This window comes from Musa acuminata, chromosome BXJ3-7 (genome assembly GCF_036884655.1).
Source record: "Musa acuminata AAA Group cultivar baxijiao chromosome BXJ3-7, Cavendish_Baxijiao_AAA, whole genome shotgun sequence".
Taxonomy (NCBI): domain Eukaryota; kingdom Viridiplantae; phylum Streptophyta; class Magnoliopsida; order Zingiberales; family Musaceae; genus Musa; species Musa acuminata.
Genome location: NC_088355.1, coordinates 3,856,546 through 3,879,807, shown reverse-complemented (window position 1 = coordinate 3,879,807; position 23,262 = coordinate 3,856,546). Strand labels below are relative to the sequence as shown.

Below are 23,262 nucleotides of genomic sequence, written 5' to 3'. Positions count from 1 at the left end.
CCTGCAAGCTACCGAGGCTTGAGGAGGAAGGAAAGCTTTAGCTGGTGACACACATTGGATGAGAGGGCGCACTAGCAGAAGCTGACAGCGGCAAAAGGTGGCCTGCTGGCTTTAAGCTCTCGACTTCCTCCTCCCTACTTTTGCTCTCTTTCCGGGCCCGCCCGCCCGCCGAGAACAAAGCAAGGAAGGGAAGCTTGTGGATAACCTTTTGTTTGGGCACGAGATGCGATTCCGGGAAGCAAACACCACTTGGGTTTCATGCATGCATGGTTTTGGCCTCCGCCGATGCTTTCGGGAGGGGGGAACTTTTCCGTTGTTGGCAAGCTTTAAGGAAACCTAATCGAGATTCAGAGGAGCTTTACGAGACACGCTGCCCACTCGCAATTAAATCTAGTGGAGGCATGCACGCGGAGATTGAAGGGGTACATGCATGCATGCATCGTCTCCCGGTTGATTGATGATATCTCCCAAAGCGGATCCACTTTGGAAGTGGACGCTTTCCCCAAAGGAAAGAGAATAATGAGGAGGGAGTGGGGCGAGCACTTGGGTTTTGGGGGACTGCGATGAGATGAGGGGCCTCTCTTGGATTTCCATCACCGGATGTGGTCGCGTTTAGATTCCCGGAAGAGAACGCCTGGTGGATCCCACTGCCCCCTTTTCCCCTCCCTCATGCAAAGAATGATTTGGTTCATATGCTCAACGCTTTTCTTAGCCCCGGTATCCTCACATCATAGCTGTTCATCTTTGCATCTCCAATAAAAGTAGTACCACTGACTTCTTGGCTTCTCCTTTGTCCTACTGAACTGAGGCGGTTCTTCGGATGCAACATGGTTCGACTAATGCAAAGATGATGATGATCCAACTCTAGATTAATGTAAAACGACATAATTCCATCTAAATCTAATACAAAATGAAGTTAGTGGGTGGCTACTCCCAATTCTATGCCTGTATGTATGAGGAAGACATTGACCTCATCAATAAGGTGGTGTCGATCAAAGATGGGGACATGAATGATGAGTGAAAGAAGGTCCAAAACGAGAGAGAGAGAGAGAGAGAGAGAGAGAGGAGTCGAGTCATGACTCCAACAGTGGAAAAGCCATCACCGGTCGACTATGATTTCAACGCCCTTGGAAAGAACAGCCGACAGCCACCACCTCCTCCGCCACTTTGTGGATTTAAAGTGGCGTGCATTACAACGCATTATGTACATGTGTGATGTTTTCTTAATGATTTACTGATATGTATACATACATTGGCAGGTGTATATATTAATTGCCCCTTCTCCTCTCCTCTCCGCTGCCGGTCAAAATCAGCATTTATGGATGCCAAAAGTACACCGACCCTACTCTTATAAAATGGTCCCATACATTACTTATATTTCTCATGTTGTCCATATATATTTTTTAATTCATTTTAATAGACCTTTTGTTGTATTTGAATTTGACAGGGGAAGAAGAATCTTTATCTTTACTTTATCATTTATTATTATTTTCTCTTGTTTTTAATCTAATCGAACTCATATAAATAAGAATTTATGTAACTTAAGTATCGAAGGCGATTCGATCATAATACTCATTCTCTATCTATACATAAGATAGATAGTATGATATGGTTGAAACCTTTTAATTTTTATTTCGTATCGAATGATATTTAAATTAAATTATTAAAAAAATAACATCCACAGTATTGGTGAACAAATATGTCATGGCTGGTGAGTCAACACGACTCAGTCCATGGGTCGATGTCGAGAGTCTTTTGCTAACTAAGTTGGACGTCGAGATAGGCTGAGCCCTCGCGACGGGGTGTTGATTAGCATTTTTCGATGTGCGCCATTTGCGTTGAGTAGCGTCTCTCCGTTCCCGGGCTGGTTGGCAGCTCACATTCGTTCGCTGAATGACGATTCTCAGGTTGAGATGCTCGTGGCTTCGGGGTGGTCGTTGGCCTGCAAAAATGGTCTTCATCGGGTGATTCCTGACTTTGGCCCCTCCGACAAGCAAGTCAGTAGTTGTTTTTCCCTTTTCTTTTTTTTGTTCTTCTCTCTCATGGTTGGATGTCGGCCAGGGGTTTTTATATTATCGTAATCCTCGGGGGATGAGATGGTACTGTGCGACCGTTGTCCCGGAATGCATGAGACGATGTCAGACAGCGTCGCCCCGAGTATTCGAGACGGGACATGCCAAACAGTGTCTTGGTACAGATTTTAACTTAGCGTATGGGGGTACTTTCCTTATTGACCTGACTGTAACGCAGCGTGATATTGATCGTGACGTGTCTTGAATCCCAAATATATCTTATCACGCAGCAAATTCTTCGAGTTGACGTCTCTCGTATCGAGCAAGCATCATCAATGTCGTTTATTTTGGGCTGCTTCATAATTAGCCATGACACGCTTGCCTTGTGAATCAGTCTCCTTTATGCCACTTTACGTTGACTTTCACTCGAACGAAGCCTTTGTCTTCCACACGGGCTGAATAGATTGCATGACAGAGGAGGCACGGTGTGAGTGGAAGCGGTGGCTCCAAGTGTTGGACGATGTTTCTGTGCCTCTGTAACGTAACTAAGCTTTTTCTGGTTTACAGCCAACGGAGGAGGCGAGTTCGGGCTACGGAGATCGCATCCCAAAAGCGGGCAAGCAAAGCGAGACTCGGATGTGGGAGGAGGAAAAGCTGAGGAGATGGCAGGGCCAAAAAAAAGGACGAAAGGGGTGCACGTAACTCCACCGCTGCCTTTACCCAACCGCTCGATGGAGGCGTAAAAGGGAAGTAGGCCGAGGGGTGGGGTGGAGAGCAGAGCAGAGCATAACAGAGCCTGCGTGCGGGCGACCGGGGGGGTGGGGGGGGAGGGGGAGAGGGGGAATAATGGTGATGATGATTCGCATGTTTTGGCCGACCTCAAAGCCTTCAAAGGAAGCGAACAAGTAGCAGTAATGAAAGAGGCAACCAAGAAAGGCTGCTGAGATCATGTTAATTATTGTAGACCTGCTCTTCGACGTTGGACACCAGTGATTCCTTGGCTTTCTTTTCTTGTGAGCTTCATTGATTACTAAGTTAGTCAAAACTAGGAAACCACAAATTCTTTGTGAGAAAAAGACAAGGAGTGGGGTGGTCTGTGTTGTGGATCAAAAACTTAAAGAGAAAGAAGAGGTGGTGAGCACAGGGGATGATAAGTATCAGGATCGAGAGGATGGAAAGAGAGCTTACGATCGAAATGTAAAGGATACGAACTGCGAGGGAAAACATAGATTACATCCACCGGTACCTAAAGCTATAGCCATGTCACGAGGAGACGGACACTCGAGTGGAACAAAGCAAGATTAGTAAGTAATGAGGTGGGGGGAAGGAGGTGAGGGAAGGAAAGAGACATGGGGTCTACTTTATGGAGTTGAGGAGGAGGATGGCTTTTGTTTTGTCCTTGCTGGCCCCAAGGCAACTCCATTGCCCCAAAAATCCTCTCTCTCTCTCTCTCTCTCTCTCTCACAGAGGTTTATTCCCTTGTATCTTCCAGTTTACAATGCAAATCACATTTCCTGAGGAGGAAAAGGGGAAATAAATAATATGCAGGAAATGAGAGAGGAAGATTCTATTCGCCCCTCCTCCTACGCCTCTTCTTACTAAGGGCCGTACGAGCTCTTGTAGAAAGGAAACAGAAAAAATAGGCCTTTCCTCCATCCCTTGTAGCTATCTTGTTCTCTTTCTCTCGGCCACGGTGCTCTTTTTCTTTTTTGTTCTATGGCATCATTTGCTGTGGAAGCTTGATATGGTAAGCCATGGCCTTTTCTGATTGAATTCCTTGGGTAGGTGCAATAGCCTTTTTGTTTCTCCTCTTGTTGCGATCCTTGGTCTCCTCGGCCTACCATTCTTCTTTTGTTCATCGGGTTCTCGCTTACGGAAGAGATAAGGGAGGGCGAGAGGAGAAGGATCTGTTTTTGGCTTGAGATTTTTGGCGATCGAGTGTTGTTGAGCATGGAAAGGTGAGATTTTTGGTGATCGCAAGTGTCCGTCTGATGAGTTTCATTGAATAGAAGGAAGAAGAAGAAGAAGAAGAAGAAGAAGAAGAGAGGAGAAAGGATGAGAGCGGAGCTGAGCACGATCCAGCAGACGCTGACGCCGGAGGCAGCCAGCGTGCTGACCCGCTCCATCGCCGAGGCGGCGAGGCGGAGCCACGGGCAGACGACGCCGCTCCACGTCGCCGCTACCCTCCTGGCGACGCCGTCTGGCCTCCTCCGTCAGGCCTGTATCCGATCCCACCCCCAGTCCTCCCACCCCCTGCAGTGCCGCGCCCTCGAGCTCTGCTTCTCCGTCGCCCTCGACCGCCTCCCTGCGTCTAATCCCAGCCCCTCCGGCGACAGCGGGGCCCTCGCCGAGCCTCCCATCTCCAACGCGCTCATGGCGGCTCTCAAGCGCGCCCAGGCCAACCAGCGCCGCGGCTGCCCCGAGCTGCAGCAGCAACCGCTCCTCGCCGTCAAGGTCGAGCTCGAGCAGCTCCTCATATCAATCCTCGACGACCCCTCCGTCAGCCGCGTCATGCGCGAGGCCAGCTTCTCCTCCATCGCCGTTAAGGCCGCCGTCGAGCAATCCATCTCCTCCTCTACCTCCACTCACACCGCCGCCGCCGCTGTCAACACCCCATCCATTGCCTCTCTTGTCACCGCCACTCCTCCTCCCGCCGCCTCTCGCTTTCTTGGTCTAACCAACCATGCTGCCCCGCGCCACAACCTCTACATAAATCCTCGCCTCCACCAGCACCAGGCCAATGGCGGCAGCGGCATCCCAGCCATTGCTGCCGGAGCAGCCGGCGACCAGCCCCGGACGGAGGAAGTGAAGCGGGTGTTAGATATCTTATTGAGACCCAAAAAGCGAAACCCAATTCTTGTCGGTGACTGCAATCTTGATGCCGTGATAAAGGAAGTGTTGCAGAGGATTCAGTCCAGCGACGCCCAGCCGCCACTGCGGAACACCCATGTGCTTCCCTTCGCAAAGGAGATCGCCACCGCCGCTCCCGACCATTCCCAGATTACCATCAAGATCAGGGAACTCAGCAGCTCGATCGAGTTCATGATCGGCGGGGAGAGTGGTGTGATCCTCGATCTGGGCGACCTTAAGTGGCTCGTGGAGAGCCCCAGCGTCTCGACGGGCTCCGGCGCAATTCAGCCGCCGGTGGTCTCAGAGGCCGGTCGCGTAGCGGTGCACGAAGTAGGAAGGCTTCTGAAGAGGTTCGAAGAAGGATGTCGGGTGTGGCTGGTCGGGACGGCCACTTGTGCGACGTACCTCCGCTGTCAGGTCTACCACCCGACGATGGAGAACGATTGGGATCTACAGGCCGTGCCGATCGCGCAGAGGTCGTCATCCCTCTTCCATATGTTCCCAAGGTGAGATTTTTCTTCTCTCTCTCTCTCCTCTGAATCAATGAATCTATATCTGGAAATCCGCCGATGAACAGTACTCTCTCTCTCTCTCTCTCTCTCTCTCTCTCAGAGCAGTCCCTATTCCTTTTAATGACCTTCAACTCAACCAGAAAGATCCATCTCGTTCATTCGGCAACTTGTTCTGATCCTTAGCTTTTAACATGGGAAGAAGTAATCTGTGGCAGGATTCAAGGCTTCCTACCTGATCAAAAATATTTTTTTGATAACACCAAGGAATCCACTGTTATGGATTCTGATGAATGAATTAAAAAGCTCAAAAGAACAGTAATTAGCTGCCATGTTCCCCTGCTTTTCTCTTCCAGATGTTGTTCCAGTTTTGTGTTCTCACGTGGTTTCCATGAATCCTCGCTATTAGGCTTGGGGGCAATGGCGTCCTCACCAGCTCCGTCGACAAACCAGCACCACTGAAGGGCTTAACAGGGATGGGTGCCACTGCTCTGCCTCTGAGACATCAACCGAGGACCGACCTCTGTGCCGTCTGCATGGAGAACTACGAGCGCGAGTTATCCCGGCTCGTCGCCGATGAGTTCGACAAGCACTCCACGAAACCAGAGGCGAGCCAGGCTTTACCTCAGTGGCTGCAGCTTGCAAAGCTCGGCAGCGGAGGCGGCGCTAAGTCTCCCTCTTCTCCTCTTCAGGTGGTGGGTGGCATGCCACAATCCGTAGTCATATAGCAAGCGTTTCATGTTGCTTCTTCCGGCTTACTAATGGGGAAATGTTATGATGTAGTCCAAGGAGGAAGAGCTACTCTGGAAGCAGAGCACCGACGAACTACTGAAGAAATGGTGCGAGACCTGTTCCCGTCTTCATCCTCACTTCCATCAGTCTCACGGTGGCTTCGGATCGTCTTTGTCTCCACCGGCGTCGAAGCCCTCGAGCGTGGTTAGACCACATCCACCATGTGAACCCAAGCAAACTCCATCTCGGGGTCTCTCTCCTCATCGGTCGGAGAGCAACCAGGACGCCGTTGCGCCTCCGGGGAGTCCTGTGAAGACTGACCTGGTCCTCGGGAGCTCAAAGTTCTCCGATTCTTCCTCGGACAGCTCCCACAAAGACCGCCTAAAGGACTTCACTGGTTGCACGCCGGACGCCTTCTCCGGTCAGCAGCAGCGAGCTAAAGTTGCCGGCATTTCGGATATCGATACGTTCAAGAGGCTGTTTCATGGGCTCGCGGAGAAGGTCAGCTGGCAGCAGGAAGCAGCGTCGGCGATTGCTACCGTCGTGATGCGTTGCAAGTCCGGGAATGGCAAGCGGCGGAATGTTGGGAGTAAGAGCGATGCTTGGCTTCTTCTTCTTGGGCCCGACAGGGTTGGCAAGAGGAAGATGGCAAATGCTCTGTCGGAGCTGGTGTTCGGGACCGGACCTACGACTGTTAGCTTCGGTCGCGGCAGTGATGGGGAGTCCAATGTTAGCTGCCGCGGGAGGACATCCATGGACCGAATCGTAGAGGCCGTTCAGCGGAATCCTTTCTCGGTGGTCGTGCTCGAGGACATCGATCAAGCGGACATGCTCCTGCAAGGAAAGGTTAAGCAGGCGATGGAGAGGGGTCGTCTGCCCGATTCATACGGCCGGGAGGTCAGCTTGGGGAGTGTCATCTTCGTCCTCACTGCAGATTGGCTGCCGGAAGAGCTCAAGAGCTCATACTCTTCCCTCCTCCAGTACGAGGAGAAGATCCTGGATTCAGCCTATTGTGGCTGGGAATTGGAGCTCTCGACGGCGGACAAGCCTGGGAAACGTCGTCCCTCTTGGGCATGCGACGACGACCAGCCGACGAAACTGAGGAAGGACTCATCGACCGGCACCGGCCTGTCCCTCGACTTGAATCTAGCGGTGGGAACAGACGCCGCTGAGGCCGGGGAAGGATCACGGAACTCGAGCGACCTCACCACGGAGCACGAATACGACAAGGGCAGGTTGTCCATCAACTGTTCGACGTTTTCCCTGGCCCTGGACCTGGTGGAGCTGGTGGACGAAGCCGTAACATTCAAGCCGGTGGACTTGGGTCTGCTAAGGAGGAGCATCCTGGAGTCCGCATCGGTGAAATTTGCCGCCGTGATGGGCAAAGGGTGGGCAATTAGGATCGACGACGACGCCCTCGACCGAATCGTCGGCGGTCTATGGCTCGGCGGTGCATCGATCGACGACTGGGCCGAGAGGGCATTGGTCCCTAGCTTGAAGCAAGTGAGGGACAACCTGCGAGCAGACCGCGGGGCTGTAGTTCTCCGGCTATCCACCGTAAAGGGCAACCGAGCGCAGCAGCAACAGAGAAGGAGCGACGGGGGTTGGCTGCCGACAACGGTGGCCATCGCGATCGATGGTTCTCACGACAAGGAATTTTTGTGAGGAGATATAATGTAGATGTAGTTAGCGTGCTTCATGCCACCGACAAGTGACTGTGACTACCGATAAGAGGAGATAGGTGTGTGGAGAAAGCTTTGACACCCATATAATACTTGTAAGATGTTCTTTAATATTCTTTCTCAGATCTTTCAGAGTTGCTTCTGTTTCTGTGCGTCTCATGTTGGATTCAGCTGAGATGCAGTCGCTGTGTGTCTCCGGTACCAATACCATGTTCTCGAGGAAGACGATGATGGTGGTCTCAGGGAAATGCGTAGTTCTGCAAACTGAGGCGGCATTAAATGGCGACCCTGTGGTGTTGTCTGCACTTGGAACTCTTGAAGAATAAATAGAAATCTTGGGGAAGCGTCGTCGACTATAAATATCCAGAACAGTTAGTGACAAGAAAAATGATTCGCCAGAAACGCTCGACTCCCAGAGATTACCGAGCATTTGAGAGCCATGGAAAGGGATCATGGCCTCAAAAGTCCATCGACATCTTCGTTGTGGCCAACGGACGAACAACTTGCGGGCGGGCGGTGGGCAGAGAGGCAGCAACCAGTGGCCGTCGTTTTCCGGCCTTCTTGCTTGTGACTGGAACAGGGTGGGGGTGGGTTGGCCAAACGTCAATGCCGTGACGGCCAAGCCATGGATCCATAAATGAGGAGTGCATGTGTAAAGGCGACCGGACCACCGCAGAATCACGAAGGCTTAAGACAGGACAAGGACTGTGCAGCTGAGAGGAAGGGAGGAGGGAGGAGGGAGGAGGGAGGAGGGCCTACTTGCCGGCTAGTATTATAATGCATGTGCTTCCATTCATTGCCTTTTTGCCTCCTTCCCGCGGTGCAACTGCAGCCGTGTTATCCTCGTTGCCTATGTGAAATCGATCGGATCTATGTCGTTGGGTCGAGGAGACGAGAAGAAGATCCATTGCCGACACGTTAGGGCATGGCATGTGGGCTTTGGATCGTTGGCCATCCGCTAGTATTCTAGTAATTGTAATGCTATTCGAGTCACACGGAGGATTAGGATTAGGATTTAAGATTTATTTATTTTATAAATAGTTAGTTCCATGGATCTTTTATATCTCGGTGGGGGAGCTGAATTTTTTTCTTAATTTAAGGTATTTGTGATTGATAAAAAAAAAATTAATTTTCTCATGAACATAGATTTCGAGTGTCAAACTACGATAATCTTAATTTTTTGTTTTATCTTCTCTCCGATCATTAGGCTGTATTGTTCTACAAGAATATCACGTGGATATTTATGAAGATTTCTGATCACGAGAGATCGTTTTGGATCATTTTTCATGTGATTGTTCCGTGAAATCTATATTTGTAATTTTCATTGTTTATCAAGTGTTTTGCTAAGATGATTATTTGCGAGATCCCGAGTTAAACGTTTTGAGAAGACTGATATTTTATGATTTATGCAAAACTAACTAAGTCCTTTAAATACTTAATTGATTGATCGAATTGAAAAATTAGATAACTAGCCTTCAAATTGACTCATACACTATCTTGATCCTAAACCAGCTTAAATACCTTAAATTTTTATTTATTATCAAAGATATTTAAATTTACTATAAGGATTTTATTATAAGAAGAAAAGGAAATAAAATTATATGTGTTATTCTCATACTTCTCTTGTGTTTGTTTCATCCCTTTCGCTATCTTTTGTTATATTATAAAAATGTATTGATATATTATTATTTATATGTACTAGATTTTTGGCATTGTATAATTATTATTTTTATTTAAAAATAAAAATATATTGTTTCATCTAGATACACATTCAAAAAATAAATATAGTTTAAGTAATAACCTAATGATCTTTTACGATGAATTATGATTCAACACATGGAGTCTAATAAATCAATATGACAAAATGAATCCACGTATTTTTTTAAATCTCCAAAATATCATATAACAATATCTAAAATTACAAGAATATCAAAATGATTTAGCGAGAATTTTTTTAAAGGTTAAATTTATTTTATTTATATGCTTATATTTTTAATTTATTATATATATGGGCCATAAATTTTTTATATTAGATTACATACATGCAGACATTATTTATTGTATTTATTTACTTATTAATTTAAATGTTTTTATTTTAAAATTAAATATTTAAAATATTAGTAATTTTATTAGGACTTTTGAAATATAATTTTACTAAATAATACTTACGTCAATACACATTTAAATATAATTTTTTATCTATTATTTACCAAACATTCCACAACTATATATTCATTCAAAAAAAATTTCCAATTTTATATTAAAAATATAAATATATTCTCAAATGTCGTCAATGTATTTATCCTTAAATAATATATATGATATTCAACCTAAACATATGAGATAGATGTATTACTCAAATGTCTCAACGACAAAGATAGATAGATAATCCATGCCGAACGAGCATTATAATCACTTGTTAATATGTCAGTGAAATTAAAATTAGCGATCGAGATGTGAAACTTGATGTAATTTTTTAAATAATTCATATACGGTAATGAACATCCTCGAAGATGTGAAGATATAAAATAATAATATTGTATTTATCATTATTTTTGGAATTCACATGGATTATGAGCACGATTGCATTAATACTGACCACATGAAGAAAGTAAATAATAAAAGAAAAAGAAGAGAAAAAGTAAACTTACGTTGCTTGTGTCGGCATCTTCATCAGAAGAAAAAGGGAGGATGGAGAACGGAGCTCATCAAAAAGCAGCTCATTAAAGGGAACCAAGCAAAGTTATAAAGAGGAGGCACAAGGTTTTCCTCTTCCTTTGGACAAATGACATCATCATCATCATCATCAAATGCGGTCCTTTTCGTTTTTTCACATCCTCTCCTCGACAAGCCTTTGAATCGAGTCCTACTTTTTCTTTCTTTATTTGTCTTTTTGTGATGAATTGGATGGATACTCCATGTTGCGATTAGGTGACGAAGAAGAAGAAGATCGATTAGATAGATAGATAGATGGAGGAGAGAGAGTCAACAGGAGAGATACGATCGGTTTAGTGGGTGGGTAAGGATGAGTCGGGAGGGGCAAGCCATCCACCGTATTAAAGAGAGAGCCAAAACAGGAGGAGGATGGGGTCGTCGGGTCATCCGAACCACCACCACAACAGCAGCAGCAGTAGCAGCAGCAGCAGCAGGGACGTGGTAACTAACTAACAAACATCCTCCTCGTCCCTCGACGCACCAAAAGCTCCGCGTGATGGAAGAGGAGGAGGAGGAGGACCACCACTTCTTTAACTGCTTCCTGTTCATGAGCCACCTGTCGGCCAACTTATTCCGGCGAGTCCAAGTCCACATCGTTCTCTCGTTTCCTTCTGCTTCCGGTGGAAACCAATGTGTCAACCACCGCACTTTGTCCGTCTCTGATGAATTAATTCTCCTCCTCCTCCTCCTCCGTCTGCTTGCAACAAACCAAGATGATCCCCAATCGATGGTTTATGCCCATCTCTCACCACTCCCCATTGATGGGAGGGTTTATAAGCCAGCCTGGGAATCAAGCAGCAGATATTTCTCCAATATTTGTCGATCCAACAAGACTGTAACACTGCGTCAACATTGGCCAGAGAAAAGAGACACGCGTCACAACTCGGAAAAGAGCTCACATAGATTGGTTTACGATGACACATTGGGTACACAGAAACAGTATTAAGGATCTCGAAACTATATAAGCTTTAACGTAAACAGCAGACAACTTGGAGATCATCAGTCTGATAAGCAACACATTGACATGAAATTTACTCTGATAAAAGGTAATCAGGTCTCAGACATCCTTCCTTCTCTGTATCAACCAAAATATAAGAAGAATCAAATATAAATTGTATGGTGGTATTTTAGTTGTGGGTATGCGCCATGGCATCAGGAGAGCATCTGAGATTCTGCAAACTGCGGAAACCCAGATACCCACCTCCTCAACTGCTTTGTTCAGTGAAGCCATGCCTCAAAATTAAAAATTAAAACTACTAACAATTGGGCCATAAATCCTCCGACGGAGCAATGGGATTCAACCACCAAAAAATGGTTGTCGGCGCTTGGATTTCCCCCTGATCTAATCAAAAGTCAAAATTACCATCATCTTAAAAAAAAAAAAATAAAGGAACTCAAACTGCCTGGCCATCAATAAACACACTTCTCCTTGTCGGTTTTACTGAGAAAGCTGGCAGCTGGTGGGGCAGGCACTCTCTAGTCTACAATCGGATGAATGTTCTGCCGAACCATAGTGATCAGCTTTGCATGACTGTTCAAGTTTGCAGGGCCTTTTTCGCATGTACTTCTTCTTGTCTGATGATTTCAAAAGTGACCTCTTCAGAAGACCGTCAGCGACGAGTGATGCTTCACTGGGAATGACAACTTTGTTGCACGCGCAGGAAGATCTGAGATCGGAATGTTCATTGCAGAAACTATTTTCCTTGGGAACAAGAGCATCAGAATGGCTTCCAGCTTGGGTTAAACCTTCAGCAGTATCCTGAGACATCTTTCTTACAGGCTTGTCAAGAAAACCACGGGGAAATAGTGGCTTAGGTTTTCCGATGGAACCACTTTCTTGACAGAATGACGCTTTCTTACCTTCATTTCTATAGATCATGATCATGTCCTCCAAATTAGTAGGACTTGATGAACTGCCACTTTCAACTACGTCTTCCAATCCAGGTACTGAATCATCTGAAGGTTGCAGTCCCATGCTTAAACAAGTAACGGAAGCAATAGGTGCCTCGGCGGTGATTGCAACAGCAACATCCTTGAGATTTAGTGATTCATCCAAAGCACACATGGGCTCTTTGGGTCTCTCTCTAATGTTCTTGGGAGCATGAGGGTGGCTTTGAACACGAGCTTTTTCGGTAGCACCCTGAGTCATCTTTCTTCCAGACTCGTGAAGAAAACCACGTGGAAATAGGGGTTTAGGTTTTCCATTGGAATCATTTTCCAGAAGTGATGATGCCTTATTGCCTTTGTGTCCATAGGATGTGTCCTCCATACTACGAACTTTGCTGGTAGGATCCAATGCCTTGACAGTTTCCACTGCATCCTCTGATCTAGGTACTGAAGCCTCCGGTCCAATGCTTAAAGTAGGCAGGGAGGCAATAGGAGCCTGCTTGGTGATTGCAACTACAGTGTCCACAAGATTGAGTGATTCATCCAAAGCATACATGGGTTCAGTGGGTTTTTCTCTAATGCTCTTGGGAACAAGACCATCAGAACAACTCTCAACTTGAGTTTTTTTGGCACTAACCTGAGACATCTTTCGCCCAGACTTATCAAGAAAACCAGGGGGGAACAGGGGTTTAGGTTTGCCATTGAAATGTTTTTCCTGATATGAAGATGCCTTGTTGCCATCCAAACTATTAACTGTGTCAGCAGGATCGGATGCCCTGCAAGTTCCCCCTGCTTCTTCTGAGCCAGTTATTGAATCATCTGAATTATCTAGTTCCATGCTTGCGGCAGTAGTAGAAGCAAAAGCCTTCTCGGTAGCTGCGGCAATGTCCAGAAAATTGATTGATTTATCCAAAGCACACATAAACTCAACGGGTCTTTCTCCAATGCCACTTGCTCCACTTTTTCCCATGCCATTCCCTGCATCGGAACTAAAGGGTTCTTGACATTTTTCTAAATGAACTTCTATGCATGAAATATCTGGCGAATCTAATTGCCTATAGCCAACAGACATGTGATCCTTGGTCACAAAAGAGAAAAGACTATCGTTCCCTTCTTCAAGATCTTCAATTGACGATGAACTAGATGAAGGATCATCAATATCTCCTCTATGTAGGAGCATTGGCTTTACGTCCGAAGATGCACCAGCAACCACATTATCGACAGGTGTATCCACCATAACCACATTGTCCAACTTTTTGACCCTTGAAGAATCAACATGAGCCGAGAACCCTCTGTCATGTCCGCTATCATGCAATTCTGGAACTTCACCAGGATTTGGAAGAGAGATAAGTTTGGGAGAATGGCATGAAGCACTGATGAACTTAGCTACCTCAGAAGTTATTGATGCCTTCTGATCAGTTTCAGGTAATAGTGTATTCCCTGGAGGGCACAGATAAGGCTCCCCGCGAGCAGTTTTCCTGAGAAACAATAGTCACATGAGGCATTCAATCGTCAACATGACATGCTAAGAGAAAAAACAAAGTGTTCTTCCCACGTTTCAGACAATCGCAAAGCATTAAAGGCATTATGAAGATATCTGATGAGCATGAGTTCAACTGCATGAACATTTCTAATTGCAGTAATCAAAAGAACTACCTCTGAGTAAAAATTAATAATTAGGTTTCCATACAAAAGCATCATCTAATTGGTAAAGAAATGAATGCAGTGATCAGCTGAGAAGAAAAAATTATGAACAAAAATAAGTAGATTTCATATTTGCAGCATAATGAATAGTTGAATGTGCTTTTTCCCATGCAGTAGTGCTCGTAAATTCTTCAACAAGAATCCTTTAATGCCACCTTTTCCCTAACAAAAACATTACAAAATGACTAGCTTTACCTGCTATATAAGAGCATATATGCACGTTCAGAAAGAACATCCTCCACTTCCACATTAATGACCTGCAACACAGTTTTTGTCAGGGCAAGAGATCAAATCAATCAAGTCATAGCTAATAAAACACAAGCTAGTTCCACCTCACAGTCATCAATTCGATACCAACGTCCATGATAATCTTTTGTGTAGCAAATATAGTGGCCAAAGAATGAAGCATTCAGCATGTCCAAGTGAACGACTACAGCATATAGTGTATATATGTCGGTGCCATCACCATCTTCACTCATATATGGAGTAAGATCCAAATTTTGAGGGAAAGTAACTCTCTTATTCAGTTTTCCAAACCTACCACTCTTTGCAAATAGCAAAACAAAAGAAACTTAACCAACAAGCCTTAACAGAACAGTGAAATATATTAAAACAAACAGAGAAGAATAGAAGTTCTCAAAAGAACAGAAAAATCCTAACCTGAAATCTCTTCAGTGTAATTGTGAGAATATTAGGAGCCTGATTAACTGTAAGACGCTTCCAAGCTTTAACATAGTCATTGCACCTAAAGATCAATTTTTTTTTTACAAAGTACTCAATTGTGTATGTCTAAAAGAAAGAAGCATCTAAACCACATAAGCCAAAAGAGACAACAAACATGATGGTACAACAACTGAACAAAGTGTGGAGTCCTACAACATGGACATTGTTTTTGCTGTAGATGAATGATGGCCACAGTGGAAATGTCAAATAACATTGGCATGGATTATTATGTGCATAACATTCATGCATTTTTATAATAATCCAGATTATAAACAATATTTTCGGTTGATAAACTCTAGTAGAGTAGGTTTAGGTTTTAACAAGAACAGTTGATAATCGGAGTAATATTTTCTTGTTTCTTCAGACACTTGGTAAGAAGCCAACATTGTTACACAAGCCCAAGTAGTTCAAATTTCAAAATGATGTACATCGAGTACCTAACTACAGCTAGAAGGGTTCAAACAGTTCGGTGGTTCAAGCTTTTCTGATGGGTAACACTTGTGCCTCTAAATAGCTCGAAGTCCTAGGTTAAGAACAGGCGCAGGCCTAGTTATCTATGTGTAAAGCTATTGGGTCTAGACTATAAAGCACAAAATTTCATTCCACATGTAAATTTATGACAAAACAAATTTCTAAATCTTGGCCATTGGGTGACCTCTCTAAATATTTCTTGATTTCTTTGATGGCCTGACGTACCATCCCACCAATGTAACCTGGTTGTTCTCCAAGCAGAATCTTTCTCCCTATATTCTCCAAGAAAAGCTCATTATCTGCTGGACGACTACCCAGGGGCAGCATCAACAATGAAAGACAAGTAATCCTAAATAACAGAAACATAGGAATGCAGACTAGATGACTATCAATAAAGAAAGAACAGTAGGCTTCTGTTTTAAACTAAGCACATTCAATGCTGCAGAGGGTCAGACAATGAATGTGAGTTTTCAAGCTGCAACAAACTCTCTAATGGTTCTTCCACAAGAACAAAAGGCAGTAAACAACTTCTAATTCCTCATCAAGTATTAATTTCCATAATAGAAAACCATTCACAAAGTGAAAACCTGTGAATCATATGCATCAGCACAGGAAACATAAGGGGCACAGGCAGACATCATAGGGAACTATCATAGGAAAAAGTCATGCTGAAATGTCAATTTAAATTAGTAAATGGTTCCCAGAAGAAATAAGAAATAATTTCAATTCACAACAACTATTACGAAGAAAGCAAAGGCACCAAATCACAAAAGAATGCAGATTAACTGAACATGTGGAAAATTTTCAAACATGACAAATAAATGTTAGAATTCTTGCAAGTAAACCATTTAAAACCAGTTCACAGCATTTCATTGGTAAATACAGATGCTCACCCATCACATTTGTACTTGTTCTCCCCATCTAACCATTCCTTTACAGTGAATTGATCTAAGCATTCCTCCAAAGATTCGACGTCCCCTTGGATTTCGACAGTCAAATCCATCATATTCTCAAAACGATTAGACACCATGTTGCATTTTGTGCAAGTCACCTGAACATAAATTCAATCATTGTAAGAATAACATTGTGCTTCAGCTTCATGAAACATACTACGACTATAACTTACGAAATTACCAGTAACTCCAGCAGCCTGATATGGAAGGTAAAATTAGTTGTCATAACTTAGTAAGCCTTCAGAAAGAGATCATTAAAAAAAAGTATAAAGAAAATATATCTGGTATCATGTAAGACCTAAGAAATTTATAACATTTACATTATCTCAAACTTCTCATCAATCCATAACAAATATGCAACCCCATGACCTCGTGATCTGAGGGAACTCAACTAAAATTGATTAAACAACAAAGACTTCAGAACATTAAATAAGACAATGAAAGCTCTATGGTTAACTTATATGTTTTGCCAGAATCAAGTTTTTTAATTTCCCGAAAGTCACTTCTCTTGCTCTCTTCTCTTGCTTAGCACCCACTAAACCAAGGTTCACAATTTTATATACCGGTACTATCAGTCGGGGCTTGGACCAGTAGGATACTGCTCCATACCAGTTTACTGCATCTCGAAAAAACCCTTTAAAAGGCTGAAAACCAAAATAAAAACATAAACTATTCACTTCAGTACACAGCCTGCTCTGAGAAATAAGCTCGGTTTACAGTGGCCTATCTCTTCAAAACACAATGTTTGAAACTTAACGAACTGAGGTTTAAGCTTTGCGACAAGAAATTTTATAACATATTCAACTAATTGAACATTGTACCAGATGACTTCCGCAACAATTTGTCACAAAACTATGATCCTCACTGTTAACTTATTGACTAGAAAATGAAATACTTTATTCAACCTTAATGAGATTTCACCGACTTTCTTACACTGCAGGTGGGTTTTCAAAATTTTAGTATGTATCATTGGCATGCCTTTTCGGGTGGATGCATGTTCTCACTCGATGTAGAGCAACTGCGACTTACAAGTTCCTGTAGATCCTTCAAAGCTCATGTGAAGTAAATCACACTATCAGTAAGTCAAAGTTCTCAAACTAATAACAAATATTTTATGTTTTAAAGCCCTCACTTGAAATTTCAATGTTCTAACTTTTTGATTCATTATACCATCCACAGAATCACCCCCTAAAAAGATACGGCTAATTAAGGGTTAGGAATCTTTTGAACATTTGCAGTGTGAGTAGTAAATGCAAGAGGATATTCTAGCTGCTAAAACTACAACAATTCTGGAAATGACTCAAGTATCTCGTATTCCAAAATAAGTTTACCTTTTACCACATTATACGATTCTACACTATCTACATTCAAGATTGATAACAAATTAGAATAGCTTCATATTTTACCACAAGATAATACAACTGTCTATCCAATTCTCCAAGGTCAGAAGTATTAGAATTTTATGGCTTTAATCCACATGACGTAACTGAAAGTTATAAACCATCAGCCTTCAACGGCCACAAGAAAATCAGCTCTTAAGCCAACCTTATATAAAAAGTGGATACAATATAGCATTCCTATCAAAAAAAATTAAGGGAAAGCATTTGGGTGTTGCAGTATGTGAAAACTCATGCATAGATAAGCAAACTCCCACCGAAAATTCTCTTGCTCCTTGACGTCTCTTTATGATTTATCCTCCTCATTCTATATCATCTTTGAAATTGTCCCCAAATGTTAGTCTACAAGTTTCTTAATGTGTCAGGCTTCGACCAGCTTAAAGCTACAAGCATGAAATGAATCACAGAACATTAAAATCTCTGACTCAGGAAGTTTCCAAATTCTACAGTATCCCTGGTTAGGTGGATGTCAACACTTATACATATTTTTCAAGTATAAAAAAAATTGTAGAGAGTGCCTATTGTATTCTTGAAAAATACTCATGTTGAATGCATATCTCATTTCTTTATTCATATATTTTTTTATTATAAATATTCCTAAACCTTAGGATCCTGTTAATGCCTCGATTACGGCAAATCACTAGAACCGAAATGCATGACATCCTAGGTTAACTGTAGTTAAAGGAACTGGATTGACACCATCCTGATGATTTGTATAGTTAACCAATTTTCTTTTCTTCAGAAAAAGAAAGGTGTCCTCAATTTTGCAATATACGTGTCCTAAACGGTAGACATGTATGCAAAATTAGTCAAGATGTGTTAGGTAAAGATATGTTTCTGTTTAAATACTGGACCAAATAAGCCATAGTTTTGTGAGATGATAAAGAATATTTGGAAAAGAAAGCTGCAACAGAAAATCCAACCTGAGATTGAAGACGACCACCAAAAATGTATTGAATAAGAGTCGTTTCTTGGGTTCTAGTATCAACAGTCTTCTCACCTCCAAATTCATCAAGGCAAACTGATTGCATTCTATCAATTGCGAACCTAGAAACAAGGCATATTAAAGTGAAATGACAAATAATAAGGGACACAAGGTGTCAGTAATCTTTATTAAGCAAAACAAACACCTCATAAATTCATGAGCATCCTCCTGTCTACCGTAGTCAAGGTTGCCACCAATGTTATGCAAACCAGAAAGAATATTGATAGGTGAAAAAGGATGCATGCTCTCTCTAGCCCTTTGAACATGAAATTGAAGCTCACATAAGAAACACCAACCATCCCTCTTGCTGACATCTAAACAAAGAAAGGCAGTAACAAAGACATCAAAAGACTTGATATATATGAAAGTAATAATCAGAAGATGCCAAATGTCTCCCCACTTACTACATTCTCTACTGTGGGTTCTCTTCAATAAATATGCCATAAGTGGTCGAGTGGATGTGAGACACTGTAGAACCACATTAGCAAAACAACTACACAGGAAAAGAAGTGGAAAAAAAATCAACAATCTAGGCATTTTAATACTTCATTAAAACCCTGATATTCTGACAATCTAGCATAGATCATAAACAACAAAATGTCTGAATTAGCAGGGACTTGAGATGGTCTTGTCAAATAAACCTGTTCCCACAATTCACAAGTCCACAAGGTGTAAATCCTGGATTGTCCCAATTGAAAAGTTTCACGAATTCTTCATAAGGGAAAAGAATCTGAGGGTACACAAAAAGATGGTCATGATTCATAACAAATATCATAAATTAGCTCAAAAAGAATTATTGGGTTCAGAAAATATAATAATATCCACCTTTGTTGATTTTTGGAGGATATTTCTGGTTCCACAAGCTGGCATCAGTGAGATAGAACTAAACTGTTGACTTTCTGATAAAGTAACCTCAACTGTTGACTTTGACTGCTCGCAACAGAACCTACGATCAGATTTCCAATGCTTCGATTGGCATGCCTGTGAACTGAAGAAGAGGGAGCAAACAAATGCTGATATGACTGTGAAATAAAATTAAAAGTTTGGAGAACAATGTAACTAAATGTTTGTCCATAATAATATTTATAAAAACACAAAAAAATATCTTAGCACACTAGCACAAGAACAGATATTTGATAGGTTAATCTATGGAAACACATATAGTAAAATAATAACGTTATCTGTTTGTTAACAATGTGTTCTATGCCTTAGATGTATATGATTTTGAACTGAGCACACTAAATCATCTATCGTTCACAAGAACCTAGTGGAGTTCTTGCACTTCTTCAAAGCAATTATGCAACTTTATTCTTCTTACAATCATTACTGACTTGGCATGATTTGATTGTTTATAAGCTAATTATTTTAGGAAAAAAAAACCGAGCAGATAGAATGTGTGGATCAGCAAGACTAACTGACATAGAAATACCTTTATATCTCTAATAAAAAACTAATAAAAAATGCCCTGTGATATGAATGCAACCAAACTAAACAAGAACTAAGGAATGCAGTTATGCTTTCAAATGGAAGAACAAAGTAATAAATATCAAGAACTCCACCAAGAGTGTCACAACTCGACGATAACCAGCCCGTTGAGCTAAACCACTGGCTCAAAATGCTCAGACTGAAGGAAACAATAATACGCCCATCATAACCTTTTAAGCCAATCTTATTCTTAACCCACTTCTGATGTGAAATTAAATTGGGGTGATACAATCTCCCCCACTTACTGGGGTGCTAAGGGTGTTACAAAGAGGCAAACATAAACTAACTCAAGACAGTTAAAAATTTCAAGTTCAAACCTCGATGTTAAGAAACACAGGTTCAATAATTTTGCTTGATCAAAGGATAAGTTCGAAAATGGCAAATGCATATCAGCAAATTCAATTAATGACAACCTAAACAATCAATTAATTAATCACCGTTCTAAGAACAAGAGTCCTAAGTGATATTCTTGCCAAAGAACCAATAACCTTCTCATCAATGTTGCTTACGTGTCGAACTTTCCATCTTAACATCCAAATCTTCTGTCTTAGAGATTCAAGCAAATCACAGAAATAAAACGTTTTTTTGTGCCTACAAGAAATATCTACAAGATGGAAAATTTTCATGACCAAGAACCAACTAACTCCTCATCAACACTTAATTTTGTGCCTGATTTGTCGACTGCTTCGACTTCAGTCGGTTAACGAACAAAACAATCCAAATCACTGCGATGCGGTGATGATATGATGGAATGACGAAGAAAAGGAAATCGTTTTTCGATTCCCCTATTCAAGAAATCGAGCAAGGCACACAAAAAGGATCATCAAGGACCCACCAGTAGCGCACCGCCATGCACCGGGAGCACTTCTTGGTCGCCGGCCGCCCGCAGGCGGCGCAACCGTCTTCCTCGCCAACACACATCGCCCGCCGCGGCCCTTCGAACCCCGACCCGGCCTCGAAGCCGGCGTCGACGACGAAGTACCTGGAGGCGGCCCGCTTCACCAGGAGGAGCGCCCCTGAGAAGATCAAGATCGCGGAGAGCACGAACCGCAGCAAGGCCGAGGGATCCACCGCGGGGAGCATCTACGCGTCGAATCCCGCTGCTTAACCATGAGATCGGAACCCTAAAAAGGAGCCAATTCCGCCGAGGCTTCTCCCACGCCCCAAGAATTCGAGAATGTGAAGGGTTTGGTGTGTTGGGGTTTCTGGTTTTGTAGTGCATGCAGGTGGTTAAGTCGGTTTTGCTTTGTGAATTTGGGTATTTAATGGAACCATTTAAATCCAATAATTATATTACTCGTAAAAACCGATCATTAACACTTAATACCACTCCTAATAATTCTTATCGACTTTAATTAATAATGCCAATAAGCTATTATGATTCATGGCCTCTTAGATATTTCTAATTACTATTTTAGATTCATTACATACTCTAATTAATGTTCATGAGTTGAGTTTTCTTGATTAATTAATTAATTTATTTATTTATCTAGTCAATATGTTTGATTAATTGTTCTTCAATTAATATTTAATTTTCTTTGAAGGAATATAAGTTGCTCATATGAACCAACTCCAATCAAATGCATTGAATGCACTATATGACAGATGAAGATGCAAAAGCAGCTTATTATTATTTTAACCATATAAAATGGACATGTCCTTCTGAGGACATTTATTTAAATAAAAATTATTATTTATATGTGCAAGGTGGTCTCACTCTACTTGTTTGACTTTGAAGCCTTGTTCATTATGAGACTGATATTGACATCAATACCTACTTATTGTAACACTACTTCAAATTGATGAATGTATTTATCATATTTATGAGTAGGAACACATTTCTTTCACGATAATTTTTGCTAATGCTGAGTAAATCATGATTATCATTCTATATTATTGTAATGTAATAATTATATCAATCACATCATATCGATTTGATTGTGTATTACAGAATATTTCATCCACTTTGCAACATTATATTATTCACTAAAATATCTTAGTTATTTTTATTTTATAATTTTTTGACATTGTAAAGGATTTTATTGATTTTAAATAGTCTGTTACTGTTTTAATTGGTTTTGTTTAAGTCATGCGGTACTCTTGCATATTTATCCGTAGAGAGTTAATCTTCTTAAAATCTTTTATGATCTTAAAAGAGAAGATAGGTTCAATGAAGCATTTAACTTATGATCTCACAAATAGTTATTTCAATAAATACTTGATAGATAATATAAATTATATGTTAGTTTGGTAAGTCTCATAGTCCCACATCGGAAAAATCATGCTTGTTATCTCCTATTGGAACTATAAATAAGGGTCTGAGCTTTGAAGTTAGAGACATCATAAGAAGTACCACAAAAAAACCTAATTGTTTGCTTTAGGTTTTTTTTGTTTAGTAATTTCTAATATTTTATGGTCTATGAACTATAAATAAGGGTATAGTAGTGATTTGCTCCTCTTTTGTCCGTGGATATAGGTCATGGTTAGTGGATATTTCTTGGGGCTAGCTCTAATATTATAAACATAAACTTTCATCGCGATACTTAGTTAATTTTGCTACAATATCATTTTTGTTCATCAATAAGAATATATAACTAGTTTGAACTTTTTTTTTATCGCTCCAAACAGTAGCATTTTAATTTTTTTTTTCTCTTTTGTTTTTGTTTTTCCCTTTTTTTTATTTTTCTAAGATGGTCTCAAACTGCCAAAATTATATATTGTCATTGCATCATCATATTGACATTGGCTGTGGAGTACAGCATAAAGCAGGAAGGAATTCCAACCTCGAGTCAAACAAGCAGATATGGTCAACTCAAGTCAAACTTAAGCCAACTTGGTGGCTTTGCTTGTGGATTTCAGAATATGAGTCAAAATATGGTGTTCTACTCCTTGCTGATGAGTTGGTGAAAGTTGAGTCAACCTTGAAAGCACAGGAACCATAATAGGTTTCATGTTGTGTGAGTTGGAATTTTGTTGACTTTGGGGCACATCAGGACTCATCTTGATGCTGTATCATTCACATTTAGCTTCAAGGCTATGGAACTCTTCTGTGCATCAATTCTATACCCATGGACTAAGGAGATTGAATTGGATTAATCCTATAGTTTCTAATTGAGATTTAAGGGCTATCAATAATACTAGTCCTAGTTCAATATAT

At 41.9% G+C, this 23,262-nt stretch overlaps 2 protein-coding genes across 4 annotated transcripts; one reads left to right on the top strand and one right to left on the bottom strand.

The window, feature by feature from the left end:
* Positions 1-3,337: 3,337 nt before the first annotated feature.
* LOC103990582 (protein SMAX1-like) lies at positions 3,338-7,927 on the top strand. 2 transcript variants are annotated; one of them, XM_009409770.3, is made up of 3 exons: positions 3,338-5,368; positions 5,781-6,063; positions 6,155-7,927. In XM_009409770.3, the coding sequence occupies exons 1-3, from the start codon at positions 4,068-4,070 to the stop codon at positions 7,766-7,768; spliced, it is 3,198 nt and encodes a 1,065-aa protein (XP_009408045.2). In that variant the 5' UTR covers positions 3,338-4,067; the 3' UTR covers positions 7,769-7,927. The 2 variants fall into 2 exon arrangements, with proteins under 2 accessions (XP_009408045.2, XP_009408044.2); XM_009409769.3 differs by having other exon boundaries at positions 5,781-6,066.
* A 3,862-nt stretch (positions 7,928-11,789) lies between these two features.
* LOC103990583 (ubiquitin carboxyl-terminal hydrolase 19-like) lies at positions 11,790-21,336 on the bottom strand. Of its 2 annotated transcripts, XM_009409771.3 has the most exons (11): positions 20,941-21,336; positions 19,446-19,608; positions 19,262-19,350; positions 19,025-19,113; positions 18,766-18,934; positions 18,559-18,682; positions 16,179-16,336; positions 14,752-14,836; positions 14,424-14,636; positions 14,287-14,348; positions 11,790-13,865 (listed from the first exon to the last, which is right to left on the bottom strand). In XM_009409771.3, the coding sequence occupies exons 1-11, from the start codon at positions 21,186-21,188 to the stop codon at positions 11,939-11,941; spliced, it is 3,327 nt and encodes a 1,108-aa protein (XP_009408046.2). In that variant the 5' UTR covers positions 21,189-21,336; the 3' UTR covers positions 11,790-11,938. The 2 variants fall into 2 exon arrangements, with proteins under 2 accessions (XP_009408046.2, XP_065013845.1); XM_065157773.1 differs by lacking the exon at positions 14,424-14,636.
* Positions 21,337-23,262: the final 1,926 nt, after the last annotated feature.